The 18,093-nt window shown below is 37.8% G+C and overlaps 1 protein-coding gene across 4 annotated transcripts in view; it reads right to left on the bottom strand.

Annotated features, from left to right (window-relative positions):
- LOC119729887 (mothers against decapentaplegic homolog 4-like) overlaps window positions 1-17,049 on the bottom strand; it is a 29,295-nt gene extending 12,246 nt beyond the window's left edge. For 3 of the 4 annotated variants that reach the window (XM_038202677.1, XM_038202678.1, XM_038202679.1), the window contains exons 1-4: window positions 16,737-17,048; window positions 14,481-14,752; window positions 3,885-4,059; window positions 2,345-2,374 (exon numbers count right to left, since the gene is read on the bottom strand). In XM_038202677.1, the coding sequence (XP_038058605.1) occupies window positions 2,345-2,374; window positions 3,885-4,059; window positions 14,481-14,741 (466 nt within the window). In that variant the 5' untranslated portion in view covers window positions 14,742-14,752; window positions 16,737-17,048. Of the gene's footprint in view, window positions 1-2,344; window positions 2,375-3,884; window positions 4,060-14,480; window positions 14,753-16,736 lie in introns of all 4 variants that reach the window. The other variant, XM_038202680.1, reaches the window with a different exon arrangement.
- Between the last annotated feature and the right edge of the window lie 1,044 nt (window positions 17,050-18,093).

The following is an 18,093-nucleotide window of genomic DNA, read 5'->3' as shown; positions in this document are numbered from 1 at the left end:
AAATCTAGATCGGCGGCCTGTTTACGCTGGAACATGTTCAACTTGATCTTCACAATTGGAGTACATTCGAATATTCGATCAAGTCAAAATCCGAATAATTGAATACTACCGGTAAATTTAATTGAAATGCACAACCCTATCTAATGATGGTGCAGTGGTACACATAATGTTCAAATTTTGATAATTATTATCATTTGTCACAAATCCTTGTTTTATAAAATACAAAGTAAAGTATACATTGTATATAAATAGTACATTTTGATTCAATTTTCCTTTTTATCCACACTCTCATCAGAAAAATCCTGGCTTTGTAGTTGATCAGATGGATTTAGTACTGCAGATCCCACATGATTGGTTGAAGTACCGGGTACCAAAAATAAACTGGGTCACTGGTTTACGACAGGTACATGTATTATTATACATTCAGATCCTTGAAAACAGGCCTGAGACTTAAAATGAAAAACTCAGTTAGACTTGCTTTTATAGATGGGTTAGAGTGTTGATGTACCTGTACATTTATCTGTAATTGCAAAGTTTGTGGCTGTGTATCTGTTTGTATAATTAGTTTTTTTCCCGTCCAATTTCAGTAAATTGAATACATTATTGATATGTGTACATGTAATTGATTGTATACATGTTTATGAGGAAAAATTAAGTAACTCTTATTCAGAGTGCATTTTAACATAACTTGTACATAGTATGTACATTGTACATACATCATATCAATTTCATTTTCTTCCAAACTAGGGAAAAAATGGATACAGTCACAGACAGCGGTACGGTACCTGCCAATTTTTTTTGACAAGCTCTGGTTTCAAACCAATGTGGTAACAGGCAATAACCCTGGTGACCTTAAAATGGATTTGTTTCCAAACCCCAATTCCAAGGCTGACTTAAAAAAAAAAAAACCCACAAGGAAGATAAATCACTACATGTTTGGTGAGGAAACTTGGCCAACACACATGATTGTGGGTGGGGTGTTGACATCAAGTGCCAACATTTGGCAGTGAGACATGATGCTGGCTCCACAGAGAGGAGCCAAGGGATTAATGTGACGTCCCAAACAAATGTACATGTACATGCACTGTACATGTACCATGCATTTGTATATCATGTACATCTACTGTGTACATGTACATGCATACAGTACGTACCGGGTATACGCATATAATTGCCCAGATTTGAGGGATGCTCGATTTTTTGTTTTCAGTGGAACCTCAATCTTGTAAACTCCTGTTCTACCCTTTCCAAATGGGTTTTATTCCGTCCAACATCTTTAAACGTACACGTGTATTTTCATCCTGTTTCATTAGTTGACTGTGCATTCACAGCTAGTGTAATGCAACAGCAGGATTTTTATCAACAGCACACTAACCCAGAAGGTAACACATGGGTAAACATATCCTTTCTTATTTATGTTTTGTTATGTTCAGTGCTAATGCTTAGAAATAGAGGAAGTCTGAAAAATTTTAAAATCCTGAAAAAAAATCATCCACAGACGTTCCATGAGAAAACAATGGTTGAACATTGACACACAGCATAAGAAATTAATGGCATTAAACCATTGAAACACACAATTTTCTAGGCTTGGTTTAGACAAATGCTTGATACTACTGGTACATGTACATCAATTGGAGTCACTTTACCAGGCTCAGGAGACCATAACTTTGAAATGAATACTGTTTAAAAAAAAGTTGAGAAATCTTAAAGTTTAGAACACTGATATCTAGTCCTTGCCATAATATTAGGTTGCTACAACGTATACTGTGATGATTATAAGGACAAAAAAAATACTGTGATGACTATGAAGACAAAAAAAAAGGTCGGTCTCTGGTCAGCGCGCGCGTCGATTTTAATCATGCGAGTCAATCTTTTTTTTTTCTCCAAATTTTCCACGGTAGCTACAAAAGCGATCTCTATTGTCGCACCACCTCAAATTTGTGTACCAAGGAGCACCAAGGAATGGGGAAATTGCACCAAGGCAAATTATGGAGGACACGAATGTATACCGGTATGAGGACACAACAAAAGCAAAATTGTCTGTACAAGAAACTACAATCCAAGCTTGAAAAAAAAAAAAAAGCCGACCCCCCCCCAAAAAAACGTGTCGCCGCATCAATTCTGGAAATTTGGTCTGACCAGAGACCGACAATTTGTTTTTTCGACCTAAAGGCCATGGGAACATCATTTGCTGATGCACATGGGATCAGCAGCCACATTTCAAATGGTTTGACACACGAACCAGCAACATTTTTTTTTTGGTCAAACCATTTAAAGTGTGCATCCTGTCAGCTGTGTGCATCAGCAGTTCAAATAATACTTCTTCCCCAGGTTTGTCACTCACCTGTCTGCTGAAGAGTCAAACCAGAAAGATCTAAAAGAAAAATGGAAATAAGAAAACTTGTCAATTTTATCTTTATATTATAGACATACCTATTTTTTTCATCAATTAATGCAATTCCCTTAGTTTTGAGAAAAGTCTGCCTCTCATGTAGGTTTATTTTTCATTTAAGGACGGGGTGGTTAGGTGTTGTTCTATTTCTAGAAGTGACAAAACAATATTGAAAATAAAAAAAGTGAAATATTTATAATGTTTGTAAACCACATTTTTTAAAATTCAAATTACGTGTAGCAATAAAACAGATCAGCAATAATTATTACATGTACACGCATAATAAGATTTTCTTAAAGGGAGCAACATGGTTTTTATTCATAAGATGGAATTTTATGGAATATGGTTTTTGTTACCATTTTGGGGTAAAAATGTGCACACATTTCAGTAATGTTGGCACTTTATAGAAACAAAAATCATAAAATTATAAATTACCGTAAATCATGAAACAACCCAACAGTTTACACTCTTATTGTAAAATAAAACAACAGAGGCAGTCCGCAGGAATTTCTAGGAATGTCAAAACTACTGGGGTTAAGCACAGCAAACATTTGTTTACAAAAGAAAATAAAAAAATGAAAACTGTTTACAGCCGAAATGTAGTGAAATATAAATTTTTGATGAGCACATTAATTTGCTTCTCAGAATTTTGAAATGTGGCTCTGGTCTTCACAAAATGGCCTGCTTTAGCACACTATAGGACTCCATTTAACGCTTTCTAACTTCTCATTGTACAGGCACTGAACCTTTTCCTGAACAATACAGCATTGTGGTAGCACACAAGCAAAGATTTCACAGGCAGCTGGGGGAACAAACCAGGCAGCAATGAAAGGCTTTCTTGGAAAGAAATTGTTCGCTTCAGCGATTTCATTATTTGCGATTCTGGCAGTAGTTGCTGTGTGAGTGTCAAGGCTATGTTTTGGTATACATGGTCAGTACATACAATAAATGAACACAACCTAATTTTCGTATGTTTAGTACATGGACTTTTCAACAATATGAGAATTAAAGCTGATCCTCTTGCACAAGGGTGTTGTACATTCATGAATTTAATTACGTGTAGATTTAATTCTAATTCATATGTTGTACTATAAAAACATGAAAATGGAAGTGCTGAATATGCTCAACTACAATGTGATGCTCATGTCAGTTTGCTTAATGAGATATATGCTGCTTCTTTTGGGCAATTGACTTACTGCCAGCAGACCTTGGAATTTTTAATTTTTTTTGGTTTGTTTTTTGGTTGTTTTTTTTTACATGCAATTGGAATAATTGCAGGAAAATGCCATCAGTAGCTGGGGTCCATTCCCATGGCACTCAGCCATATTAGCAGAAAGGATGTTCAGAATACAGCAGAACAATCAGCCAAACGTTCCTGAACTTTATGAAAAGAGGCATCAATTTTTTCAACCTCAACAATTTTGATACTACATCTCAATTCAGCTATTTTTTTATATTTTTTTTACAAAATTTGAATAAAATCTGTTCCTACCAATTCCTGGCGATACAATTCTTTCGTAGTGGTACGGATTGACGCATACACTGTCACATTTCAGGTCAAACGCAAACTGGCAGAACTTGAGATGTTTGAGCTCGTTTTTGTGCAGGTCGGGCCAGCGCCAAATCCGTGCATAGATGACATGAGGGAACCCCTTCCTGCCTGCTACCTACACAGGAAAAAAAACCAAGACAAAAGTCAGAAAGGCTCAAATTTTGAGTCAACTTTTGGCTTCAACTTCAGGAGACAGACCCATGACCAATAGGCCTCTGCATGTTTCAATCTGCACTGAAGACTGCTATTACAAACCTTCCAGCTTGGTTTGGTTTATTGATAGCAATATGGGGGGGGGGGGGGGAACGGAGAAATAATTACTACCAAAAAGGTAAATATTGCCAGCACTAATTTGTGCTGTACAGTGTGCATTACGCCAACACCAAGAAATGAATTTACACTGAGATACACTTGTTAGGCGATTACATGTATTTACAGTTATTTAAACGGTAAGATGAAACCCTGATCAGAACATCTCATCCTCATAAGGGCTGTCACAAAAGTTATCGTGATCATACAATAAGGAAAACTGCCCTCACGATGTGCCCATATCATAAATACACAAAGGATGCATTCCCAATGCTGGCTCAAAAATATATAGATTAACAAACAATATTAATTGCACGACCATTTTTATCCCCTTAAAGCTCCACCTATAGGCCTATAGGATGACCCCAAAAAATCAAAATGAAGTCTAACTTGAATTGACATTCATTCACAAAACAAATCTATCCAAAAATCCAAATTGATAAGGGACATCAGCTTACTGCTATGGAATACTATCACATGATATAGTTTTCAATCACGTGATATGTACATGTACACCATGTACATTGTATGTTTCACACATGACGTTACTAAATACTACCCTGCAGAAGATAATATTTGTGGTGCGGAGGTACCATCCAATGCAAGTAAATACAGATGGAGGGTAATGGCTGCATGTATATGGTCAGGTTACCAGTCTAATGTCCAGGCTGCAATGAGAGTTCAAGCTTTCTCATCCCAGCGGCCCAGCCTACCACTTCCAGACTCATGGGCACCATGGCTCCAGTCAGCTGTGTTTCTTGGGGACAGGCCACGCATATAATTTACCACCACAAATCCATTACTGACAATTTTTTCTTAGCAGGGCCGATGACGGCTGGCCAACTACTAGTGCCCAACTACTGATGCCCGTATATAATTATACGTGTAAACATGTACTTGGCAATGGGAAAATGCATTTACTGTGCATAACATCTATACAAAAATTTTAGATCCATATAGGGCATAACCAAGTTAAAAGCGGACTAGTGTGATGTACATGTACACATGTACTTTGTGAATGCAATGAACAAATACAATCCTCACTGGTTCATTTGATCAACACGCAGTACATGTACATATACATGTACATGTACCGGTACGTACTCACAACCACCCATAAATTTCTCTTTTTTCTTATAACCACCAATGCAGCAGACAATGAACAGACAATATAACAAAAATTATACTGATCAAAAAATTAGAGAGGCCAAATATTTCATCCTTAGCAAGGACTTCTTCAGAGGTAAAAAAAATATACTATTACATTGAAGTGTCTACAGTATTTTTGCCTTGATCTACAGGAAACAGTCATTGGGTTTGGCTGTTTTTGTTGGGTATTTTTGTGGTTGGTTGTTCCTACCTCCATGGTTGTCATGGATGTGTGTATAGGAATATTTTGACAAAAATCTTTTATGTTTATAATGAGTGATGACATTTCACAAACAGGATTTACATCATGATGCATTTCTAGGCTGAGCATCTCAATGAGGTTATAACTCTAGCGAACACAATACAAAAACAAATAATACACAGAGAAATGAGTCAAGTAGGGCTTTGCCGAATATACTGAGAATCTGATTATCAAATGAATATATCTGAACAGCATTTTTTATTTAAAACTTTTGAGCGTTCTGGAGGAGATGAAGAGACATGTGTACTGTTTTTATAGGTTAATTGTGTTGATTGAATGTCACTTTGGAGCATCATTTGAGAGCTTCTCTGAGGAATATTACCGGTAGCTCAAATAATTGTTTTCAATATTGGTCAAATATCAGCCCTCTGCTGTTTACCTGATTTTTATACTATTTTAACAAGCTCTCGTCGATTTTCGACAAAAATTGCGCAGTTTAATGCAAATCCCAATCAGACACACATTTACATTTTTGTATTTTGATCATAAATGGAATGTTAAAATATTCCATCAAGTCCAAGTTGAAAAAATTGAATACTAAATTATTTTAAAATTCACTCCTCACTTAAAAATACTCGACTCCAACCTGTTATTAAAAATTTGGAAGTGTATCCTCTAACCTATCCTTGAACCCTCACACAAGTCACTCCATGTTAGGCTCATGATCCATCAGACCAATTCAGTTAGCTTAAATCACACACAAGTGCTGCACAAACATGCTCTAGATAGTTGTTCCAAAAAGATGCCGGTAAGTGACTGATCACATTTCTTGGAAACATTGATTCAAGGTGGAGCCACCCATTGTACAATGTACTGCAATTAGGCAAACCACAAGATAAGCATGCACACATGTGCACAGGTACAGACAGGTACATACATACATGTAAAGATACGTACATCATGTACATAGAAGTACAGACATATGTACATAGACCCTACACACGCAAACATGTGTTCACCGTCGATCGTGGACGTCCTATTGTCCCTTTTTTGTTTGTGGGCAATTCCACACCAAAGTGGACATGACACCAAAAAATTCAAATACATGTGACTTAAACAAATTTGGCATCAAATGAAAGCTAGAAGTCTATATTTTCAAGATTTGAAGTTGGAATTTTATTTTTTATACATTTCAGTACAAAAAAATAGGATTATGTAATAATCCTGTTTTAATCCTAAAAATGTGATTAATAGTGATATGAAAGTATTCTACCAAAACACACACAAAAATATGTACTAATGCCATCAGTTTCTGTCATGAGAAAGTATTGGTCTTGAAAAACCGACTAAAACTTGTTTTTAACATTTTGCGTAATTTGCTTCGCTTCAGTGACTTCAAATATTTCAGCCTTCGAAAATGTCCTTCCGTTACCGAAAATATACATATTTTTAATTTATTTTTAAAACTTGCAGTATGAATGCATTGAAAGTTATTGTGCAAAGCAAGTTTAGGTAGGCCTTCAATATGACATTATAACCGACACTGCTTTTCTTCTCGTTTTTTAATTACAATTAATTAAATCACGTCCTTCCGTTACCAAATTGGTAACGGAAGGACGGTAACGGAAGGACAAATCGTATTTTTATCAAATGTTACGACATTTGCGCTCATGTTTGAAAAATGAAAATCACTGCAAATACGTGCATGTATAATGAGCATTGAAAGGACATTCATGTGACCCACCTTCACAAAAGCGGGATAAGCAGGGCAAGGTGTTTATTACAAAGGAAGGCACAGGCATGTACAACATGTACAATGTACATGTACATATATGCTGATGTACCAGTACTTGTACATGTATGGAGTTGTTGCAGAAAATCAAATCATAAAGTTGCTGCCATCAGCATTCATGGACAATAGAGAAAGATACGAATTCTGTGAAGCCATTCCAGAAGCAAATTAAGTCAAAAATGAGATGGCAGAAAGTACCGGTACTTTGGGGCACTTTCATTCAATTTACATGTGTAAGACATGTGAGGTGCAATCTTTGACAAATTATGCCCAAGTTAACAATTTCAGTTTGGATGTTTATAAATTAATTGTTACTACTCTAAATCATTGTAATTTGATTTCAAACATTGATTTTAGAGTTCAATTAAAAGCAACACCTAACTGAAGCCATCAGTACTACCGGTAGATGTTTTTACCTTAAATGTACATGTAGGCTGGTCGGCCCCCCCCCCCCACCCTTTAGGTAAACCACTGAACCTACCGGTATTATTATTAAAAGTTGTTGGTGAACATGTAACCAATATACTCAAGAGTTGAAATACTGTGCATTTAAACTTTTAAGGATTGAGGTGATGGGTTTGAAGTCCATTTCTGTAGTTGTCTTGTGTTCGTGAATTATGTGTTTTGGGTTGTTTTCGTTTTTCTTTTGTTATCATTAATTAGCAGGCTTCTATCTTTATCTCAATAGTTTCTTGGGTATACATGTAATTATTTATGCCAGGTCTGCATATTGTTGATTTCACATTCAGTTACACATTTCAGTAATTTGTTTCACTTGTATAATTAGTGTAAATTCACATTTTGTTCATGCTGTAATTGAGTAAACCTTTTGTCCTTCCGTTACCGTCCTTCCGTTACCAAATCATAATCTGCTTAAAACGTTGTAATTATATTACCGAAACACTTAAAGTCAAATGAAAGGCGGTATAGTATAGATAAAGCTTCAGGGATTCCATTTCTTACCTTTAAAATATAATTGCCCCATAAAATTCACAGAGTTTACGCAAAACGCGAGTAAGTTGAAAAACCCTTGTCCGTTTTACCGTCCTTCCGTTACCGACCTCATTAATATTCATAATTCAAAAACGGGAGGCATTCTTTCCCCCTCAAAAGTGTGGAAAATGAAAGTAGCATTATAGCAATACAATTGTGACATTTGTTTGCTGTAACTATGAACAGTGTCTGTGATACACACATTTGAAATTTTGTTTAATGAGTGAAAACGTCCTTCCGTTACCGTGGAATTGCCCTTGTACTCTTTTAACTTTTTAGGAAGACTCCCATAGGTTTTGAACACGACCCCAATCGCGGACGGATGCTGGGAATTCGTGGACAATATTGTTCTCTTTTGTTCTCTGTCCACAGTTTGAAAACTTGAAAAGATAAATACGTACACAACCACAAAGTTATTGAACCCAACAAACATCAAAAACATTCCTGGGCATACATACATGCATGGCCTCTCTCCCTTCCCACATTGCACATGTATACATGTATGTACAAGTGTACACTGTAGGGCCGGTAGCTGTGCATTCTTGAATTATTAACTGACTTAAATTGGACATTCTTAATATTTGCAATACGCTGATTAGATCACTGTTTGTTCAAACTAAAAAATGATGTACAAAAACAAAAAAAGCACTACAAAATGCTGCATACCGGTATTAATTATTATCATTAGGGGCCATCAATTTGTTACAAATCGTAAAAATATCAAATGGCAGTATTTTTCTTTAATTACAAACCAATAAAAGGTGTTACAGTTTGAAATGAACCTTGATCTTTTATCCGTGTTTTACTGCATTGAATGGACGACTTTTAAATTTAAAATTAATTGTTGTTTACTCTGTTATATTTATGAACATTTTATTTTGGCTGGTATAATTGTAAAACAAATACAGTGTACTTCTTGTACATGTGCACATCTCTAATTAGTTGTGTGTCCAGACAAGTTCTGATCTGAATACTTTATGTACATTGTGACTGTGTGTGAGCACCTTACACATCATGAGTGTGTGCTGTGAAGTGTATTATTGTACTTTGTGTCCTTTGTATGTGTAGCACCTATGCATCCTTGTGTTGTAAAATAAAAAAGAAGTCTCTGAAAAACACTAGTTCCTTCCTGTCTAGTCAGTGGCAGTGTTTTTGTTGTAATGTATACATTGTATCTTATGGAATGTACTTATAATTTATATAAATCTCGGACAGTTAAAGCAAATCTGTATCAAGTAGTCACTGCCGGACAATCCTGCTTTATGCAGGCTATGATGTACCGGTATGCAAAGTCACTGGATTGATTTTGACCACTGGGATGGCTTTGTTTATTAACGGCTTGTACATGTATACATGGGTCATTCCACCAGGTTGGGAAGCAGTGCATGTTGTACATATTTGGTTATTATTAAAAGTATCAATTGATGCATTCTAAACAATTGCTCAACATAATATTAGTTTTAGGGTGTTTCAATACTTTAGAAAGTTTGAAATCATTTGAATGTATTTTGACAAAAATATGAGCAAAAATGTATTAATTCGGATGTAACACTGACACCGTGTCAATGTTACATCCAAATGTTCTTTTTTTTGCCATTTTTTACACGTATGTAAAATATTACCCAAACTGACATTGCATATTTAAACTGGACACCTAATGCACCAAGAAAAGCTTTTGTTTTGGTAGAGTCAGGGTTCAAATATAGCAGAAACAATACCTCAAGTGTGGATGTAACGGTTTCAAAATCACTCAATAGAAGTGTGACATTTGGGGTTGACACCTGTCAATGTTACGTCCACAACCAAGCTATCATTTCTGCTCCATTTGATACCTGACTACCGTAACAATAGCTTTTCTTATTGTCTTGTACACGTGAATTTGGGTTATGTTTCACAGAAATTTAATTTAAGATACAAATGTAACGTTGACACGGTGGGTGTCAATGTTAAGTCCAAAATGACATTTTTTGCTCATATTTTTGGCAAAATGTATTGAAATGATTTAAAACTTTCTGCAGTAGTGAAACACCCAAAAACAAACATTATGTAGAGGAACTGCTAGCAAGGCATTCATGCTTTTCTTAATATGGTCTTATGTCACACATTGTTCCCCAATCCGGTGGAATGACCCATATAACATGAGTACATTTATCTTCAACCAAACTTGAATCCTTGATCCTGATTGGTCAATCCATGGAAACAAGCTGTGCTATATTATCCCATAATCATACCATGGTCCATACCGAACCCTGCGTATCACACTATTCCAAGACGCATGCCACATTCCAGCTGCCAGTGTTTCCCCTGGCTAATGAACTGAGCGAGGTGGTAACAATTCAAATTGATGATTGAAACGAAATTTACAGTCTGCAAACTGAAAAGAATGCAGCGCTCACAAAAATGCGCAATGATTCCAAAAACACATCGAAATTGTGAGTTCTTGATACATGTACATGTACATGGAGGTAAAGGAAAATGCTCATATATTACACAAAATGAAAATGTTTCAATTGATATTTCCTTTTTTCCCAATCTTCACAGCGAGGTGGTGATATTGGCAAAAATTGAGCGAGGTGGTCACTGAAAGTAGTGAGGTGGGCCACCTCACGTTTGAATGGGCAGGGGAAACACTGCCAGCTGCACACACTTGTAAAAGGCTTACCGCTGCAAGGTTCGTGTACATACAGCATGCCTGTTCTATCTTTAGGTTTGCTATCAAGAAGATAGATTCGGTGTTCCACTTGCACTCTGCGAGGGATAACTAATAATAGTGTACATAACATGTACACTAAACTGCTAGGAGCAGCATGCTGTTTGTGCTCAGAGCGCATATACTTCATGTTTTGTAACAATTTATTTGGCCCCTGGTACTATTCCTTAGTGACATGTCCACTTGTGCAGTTTCCTTCCTACATGTACACCTCCTCCCCCTATCCCCCCCCCCCCCATCACCCTCTTCCCCAGATGCCCATAGACACCAATGAAACACCCCCTGTTTCTGTCAATCAGGTCACTGGTGGATCAAGGCACACAACATGTCCTTCTCAGTACAAAAACAGGAAAATCACACAAATAATGCCTTGCTGGCCTAAATTAATCACATCCTCTTCTTACATACCAAATGGCCTGCAACGGATGGCAAGTGCGTGCTCGCACTGAGAGTATTTTGCATTCTTCATACTTTTGTTGACACACTCACTCTGTGTGTCAAGATGTACATGTTCTACATAACCCCCTCCCCCCGGACCGACACACAAAGGGAGAACAACAGATCCTTTCAGTCCTGGGGAGTTGGGTCTTTTGTTGGAAACGGTCCTCTGTAGTAAGTTTGTGTGCTTAGTCTATGGGAGAGTGTTATATTACAGGGACAAAGGGAAACACAAAGCATTGTCCTCGCGAGTATAGTAAAACAAGAGTGGGTGCACTGTTTTTGTTGAGTAGTGTGTCCATGGACGGGTTTGCTAATTTGAAAATGGGAAAGAAATGAAAGAATTAAATCCGTGATCAGTTTTGTTCTAGATCTTGTGCTGCCAACCCAAAAAGATTCTCAGTAGAATTTTGTATTCCATTGTGAGAAACATGTCAGAACTCAGAAGGGATTGAATGTAAATGTTCAACTCCTCGTGCCTAATAAAGAAAATGTATTCATGTTTATTAAGAGTACATAAGGCTTAAATGAGTCTGTAGGCCTACCACAACAGAATTTGGAATGTATTTTAAGCAAGAGTTTATTTTAAAAATCAACAATTCTGAAGATGGACAGGCCTGAACAAAGTTCAAAGAAGAAACAGGTTCTTTGACAGCTTTCAAATAGAATGCTGTGCTTTACAGATCAAACTGATCTCTCTTGTCTAGATGCGAATGGCTACATTGTACTTACAGGTACAAATACTTCTTTGAAAGGAAACAGTCTAGTTTATTGAGAGTGTAATAATATATAATGAATGTTTATGAGTGCAATGGTGAGGCAAAAAAACTTATTTCTGCTTCCAAGTACGTGGCATTTGAAAATAGGGTAGGTAGTACTGTAGGTACGGTACACGTAGGTAGGGAAATTACTTTGGCAATTTGTTTGTGTACGATCATATTGAGGTGTCTGCATGTAGTCAAGGGTAAAAGGTAGTTACCGTATGATTTTCAGGTTTTTTTCCTCATTTTTTTACCAAAAAAAAATTGGGGTAGGGACTGTCAAAATAGGGTAACTAGGGTAACTGGAAGCAGAACTATTATTTTTTTGGTCTAAGAATATTCCATCTGTCACTGAACATTTCATGTGTCACTGAATGAAATGATTCTTTCCAATGCATGATTGTGAAACATTCATTATTTGTTTCATACATGCCTGAATAAATGCTCGTCACCTGACTGGTCAGAGCCACCAATAGTTTAACAGTGCAATGGAACCTACATGGACTTCTATTTACCGAGGAACAGAACTTGTGTTTTTGTGGTGCGGCCGGGCCGTGGGTTGGGATGTATAATTAACCACCCACCAATCAGATGACAGGGATTTATTCAGGTGTTGTAAAACACTTCTTAATGACCTCATTATATTTTTAGAATATTTCGCCATGAAATCTGGCACTAACACTTGACAGAATTGTGACTCCTGACAAAGTGGAAATCATTCCAAAGTGTTGGAGTCAACCACACCTTCTGGTAGTCATTTATAATCAATTTGCATTATGGCCAACAACAAACAAATAGGGTAGGTAGGTTGGAATTTTGGGCATTTTTTTGTGCTGATTGAATAGGGTTTTTAATTATATGCGAATTTCAGCCTAAATTATTTCCATTTGCGCTATATGAAAGCTATACAAAGATGGCCACAAAAAGTGATAAAGAGTTGCCTTAAATGATGTCAAAAATATTTATGGGTGATAAACTTAAAAATAATGGAGACTTCAGGTCGTGCACACCACTATGCACAATGCTAGTCACAACGGGAAACTGGCCAACAGTGTCCGTATAATGCTTGGTATAAAGTGTCTGTGATGCACTGTTTGTGGCGGGCAATGAACCTCGTGTTGTGGCAGGAAATGTCAGGGAAACACTTCAAGTACGAGCTGTACAATCTCGAAATAAATTCATGAACACGGAAAATAAATATACAGACAAGAGAGATCAAGTTCTGTGAATTAACTTGCAGAAATCTTCTTTCTGAATCAATGTTTACTTGGCATTTTTACAACGCCAGACCCGACCTGCAACTGCAGTGCACTCTACAGTGTTACGCTATGTTGGGTGGCCTTATAGATTGACTGGTTGCCGCATCTCCATCATGCCTTCTTTTGGCAGCACGGTGGCAACCAGTACAGCATTGCTGTATTGAGTATTACATGGGGGGTCTGCTCATAAGTCCAACGCCTCATAGGTCCAACGCCTCATAAGTCCGACAAAATCGCATCCCCCAACTAATTAAAGGCCCATAAGTCCGACGCCTCATAGGTCCGACGCCTCATAAGTCCAACAAAATCGCATCCCCCAACTAATTAAAGGCCCATAAGTCCGACGCCTCATAGGTCCGACGCCTCATAAGTCAGATGCCTCATGGGTCCGACGCCTCATAGCTCCGACGCCTCATAGGTCAGACAACTTTAAACGCCTTGTTATTCCGACGTCGGACTTACCGTATGAGGCGTCGGACTTATGAGGCGTCGGACCTATGAGGTGGAATAAATAGATTTTATGCCTCATAAGTCCTACGCCTCATAAGTCTGAGGCGTCGGACCTATGAAGCGTTGGACTTATGATACGGCCCCTTACGCACATGTATCATCACCGCAATAGCGAATCGCACACCGAAGGGAACGTGTAATCGCGAAGGAAATGTGTAAAAACATCGGAGCTTTCTGCTCAAAGATAGCGAATGTAAGTAGGCAAACAAATTACAAGCGTTTTTTACTTAAAAAGGTTGTTGAGAGCCGTTTGGTGAAGACAGATATGGATTAATTTTCTTTTTAATATATTAAAAAAAAATTTTTTTTTAACTTAATGATAAAAAATTTAGGGGAGCGGCCATAAAAAAAGGGTAGGTCGGGTAACTGGAAGCAGAACTATTTTATTTGGACTAAGTAGAGTCATATTGTACCTGTAACCTTCCATCCAACGTTCTCTGTATGGTGACGCACTTGCTCGGGTGGGCCCCGTTTGTCGTAATGGCTGTGATGAGACTGTCCAACTCGTCTCGCTTCTCCTTGAGCTTTTTGACCAGGCTCTCGATGGCACGCTTCCCAAAGCTCTCCGACTCGCCGCCCTGCCGGTGGCACATCAGACTGTGGACGATGCTCAGGCATGCGTCCGCTGAGGTGGGGGCACTGGATGCCATGATGGCTGCATTGACCAGGCTCATCGGAACGACACCTGCAGTGGACAGAAACAGGGGAAAAAATACAGTATTACGACACCATTGCAAGTCTAGCTGCATCTTTGTTCACTGCTTGGGCCGTACTTAAATAAATTAGGTTGAAAAGGTCATTTTTTGAGAAATAAAAAACACAATTGCCTCCAATTTGATCGAAACTAAACAGGGGCCCTATCAGGCCTATAGGCTATACTACACGACCAACATACATTTTAATTATGCCATGCAATATTTTGAAAAAATGTTGCAACCTGATGCCACTTTATTCTTAATCATCTCAATGAAGGTCATTCATTGCAAAATTTTATAAGAAAAGACATGAATCTGGGAGTCCTGAGAAATGTTTCAAATTTTGTTAGGAAATACTTAGAAAATTGTCTTGACTCTCCATACACTTTGTACAAAACCGCAGACGTGGCATCAGGCTGCAACATTGGAAAGAATGTTGCAACCTGACGCTGCTTTTTTCTTCATATATCATCTCAATGAAGGTCAGTCATTGCAGAAATGATAAGACATGATTCTGGGACTGAGAAACATTCAATTTTGTTAGGAATTAGGCCCCCTACTTAAACATTTTTCTTGACTCTCCATAGACTTTGTACACAACCGCTGAAGTAGCGTCAGGTTGCAACATTCTTTCCGCTGCCGCAACATTTTTTCCCGATGTTTGTTAAGATTGCACAAAATTCATAAATTGCGCACGTATCATTCCCACGCAATCTTAAGAACATGAAGAATGAGCACTCATTCTTAAGATCGCGTGCTCATGATTCTTAAGAATGCGTGCTCGTTCTCATGAATGCGCGCTCATTCTTAAGATCGCGCAAATTGCAAGAAAGCGCACACGCACAACAATGACAATCTACCATTGTCTGATTTAGTAATAAGTCTGTTACCATGCTAACACTTTGTTAGCATGGTTAGTGTTAGCCCCATAAATAAAATGTGGCAAATTTACTGGACTACCTCCGTAAATAAAGGCCACACTTCCACCATATACAAAAACATGTCGAACTTCGTCAAATTTTGATTTTCACATTTAGGCTAAGTTTGTAGTTACTTAAGTAGTTTATTTTTGCTTTAGAAGCATACCCACCCTCTGTAGGCCTATAGGCTAATCAGAAAGTGCTGCCTTTTTCAAATGTCTAATTTTTGTGAAATTTCGTGTTGAAATTTTGATACACAAACGTCATGAACGTGTGCAAACGAATCTGGAAATTTCACGAAAAATAGACATCTGAAAAAGGCAGCACTTTCTGATTAGCCTAACTTACTAAGCCTAAGACTTAGTAAATGTGAAAATCAAAATTAATTTGACAAAGTTCTACATGTTTTTGTACATGGTGGAAGTGTGGCCTTTATTTACGGAGGTAGTCCAGTAAATTGGCAACATTTATGGGGCTAGGTTAGTGCTAGCCCCATAAATGTGGCCTATTTACTGGACTGCCTCCGTAAACATAGGCCACACATCCACATGTACAAAAATCGTGTCGACGGAGCCAAATTTTGATTTTCACATTTATGCTTAGTTTGTAGGTTTTTTTTGCTTTAGAAGCATACTCACCCTCTTTACAGGCTAATCAGAAAGTGCTGCCTTTTTCAGATGTCTAATTTTTGTGAAATTTCATGTTGAAATTTTGATACACAAACGTGTAAAAATGAATCTGGAAATTTCACGAAAAATATACATCTGAAAAAGGCAGCACTTTCTGATTAGCCTATAAAGAGGGTGAGTATGCTTTTAAAGCAAAAAAAACCCTACAAACTAAGCCTAAATGTGAAAATCAAAATTTGGCTCCGTCGACACGATTTTTGTACATGTGGATGTGTGGCCTATGTTTACGGAGGCAGTCCAGTAAATAGGCCACATTTATGGGGCTAGGTTAGTGCATGGAGGAAGAAAATAGCTTCCTCCACGGTTAGTGTTACTCATGGGTGTTACTTAGCCATTACTAGTGATTGTCATGATTGTCAACTTACCCACTTATCCCCCGCACTTCGAATCAGCTTGAATTCCGCTACAACTTACAAGTACTAACAATACGTTACACTTCACTTGCCTGACGAGTGACGGAAATCATCAAATACTGGTACTAAATTTAACTACAACTTCTCCTCACATTGGCCATCACATTATAAGGTGGTGAGGTATAGTAATACCATGGAGGAATCAAAATGGTACAACTGACGACAAATTCGTGGCACACGCGCGCTCAGTAAACTAGCTCCACATTGCTTTTCATACATTCCGCTGCATGTACTGCATGCAGTGCAGTGCAATAATAATGTACGCACTGTTTTTGAAGTGCACAGGCTAGGCTCAGGCTAAGAAACCTGGCAGGCTGACAGCCAATAGAAAACGCTTTTTTATGTAAAACCGTGACTCACGTCGGGATTGTCCAACTAGAGATTCTGTTTGATGACACGTTTCTTTGCAACTGGACCCAATTGCAACACGCGCCCAACTGACCGACTGTCTCAGTTTGCAATCGGGCATTTTATTATCGGCGAACCATTTTTTTTCTTGGAGAGCACCATTGATCTCCATATACACAGACTGGATAGGACATCGCGCCGTGTTTGTGCACGAATGCGCGGCCGAACAATGGCGGCGCGTTTACTGTCAGACGGGTAAACGCGCATTGTGCTTTCACTTTGTTTGCTTTGGAAAATGGATTATCGAGTGAAATTGTTCTTACAGGAGGGAGTTCAAGCGCTCCTCCAAAACAAATCTTTAACAAACAAAAACTAACTGAACTATGAAGAGTTACCCTCAATCCCTCCAGACAGCTTTTCCACACTTTCTTGATATACACTTTCTTATTATGGATTTTCGAAATTCAAGAACCCCCCATTTCCTTTTCCTGTTGTTGTTAAATCCCTCCTCCTCCCACAAATGATTGTAAGTAAATTGCAAATTTTTATTTTTGGCACATTGGTCATTAGAGCACACTAAATTACTCCATCAATGAAATGATTATTGTCTAAATATTAATGCTGAAATGACATCATATTTTTTAACTGAACACTTACACGAGAAATTGTATGGAGATTCATTCAAATGATTGATATATTTATTAAAGACCCGAACATAAACCATTTAGAAACTAAAAGGTAAGAAAAACCTTAATTTTACAAAGTAATCAGTAAAAACTTCTTCCCGTCCCTAGATTGATCAGGGAATGACATCGTTCACCTCTTGTGATATTGTGTGAAAGGAGATGAATCACAAACCACATTTTTTTTTTGTCAAAGAATAATTCGTGAAGTTCTCCATTTTCGTCCGTCTCGGATATCGTCCTGCAGCTGGTGGTTTTTGCTATGGCTTTGCTGATAC

This window comes from Patiria miniata, unplaced genomic scaffold (assembly GCF_015706575.1).
Source record: "Patiria miniata isolate m_02_andy unplaced genomic scaffold, ASM1570657v1 HiC_scaffold_21, whole genome shotgun sequence".
In the NCBI taxonomy this organism is placed as follows: domain Eukaryota; kingdom Metazoa; phylum Echinodermata; class Asteroidea; order Valvatida; family Asterinidae; genus Patiria; species Patiria miniata.
Note: the sequence above shows the minus strand (reverse complement) of the source record. Positions and strands in the feature narration are given on the sequence as shown.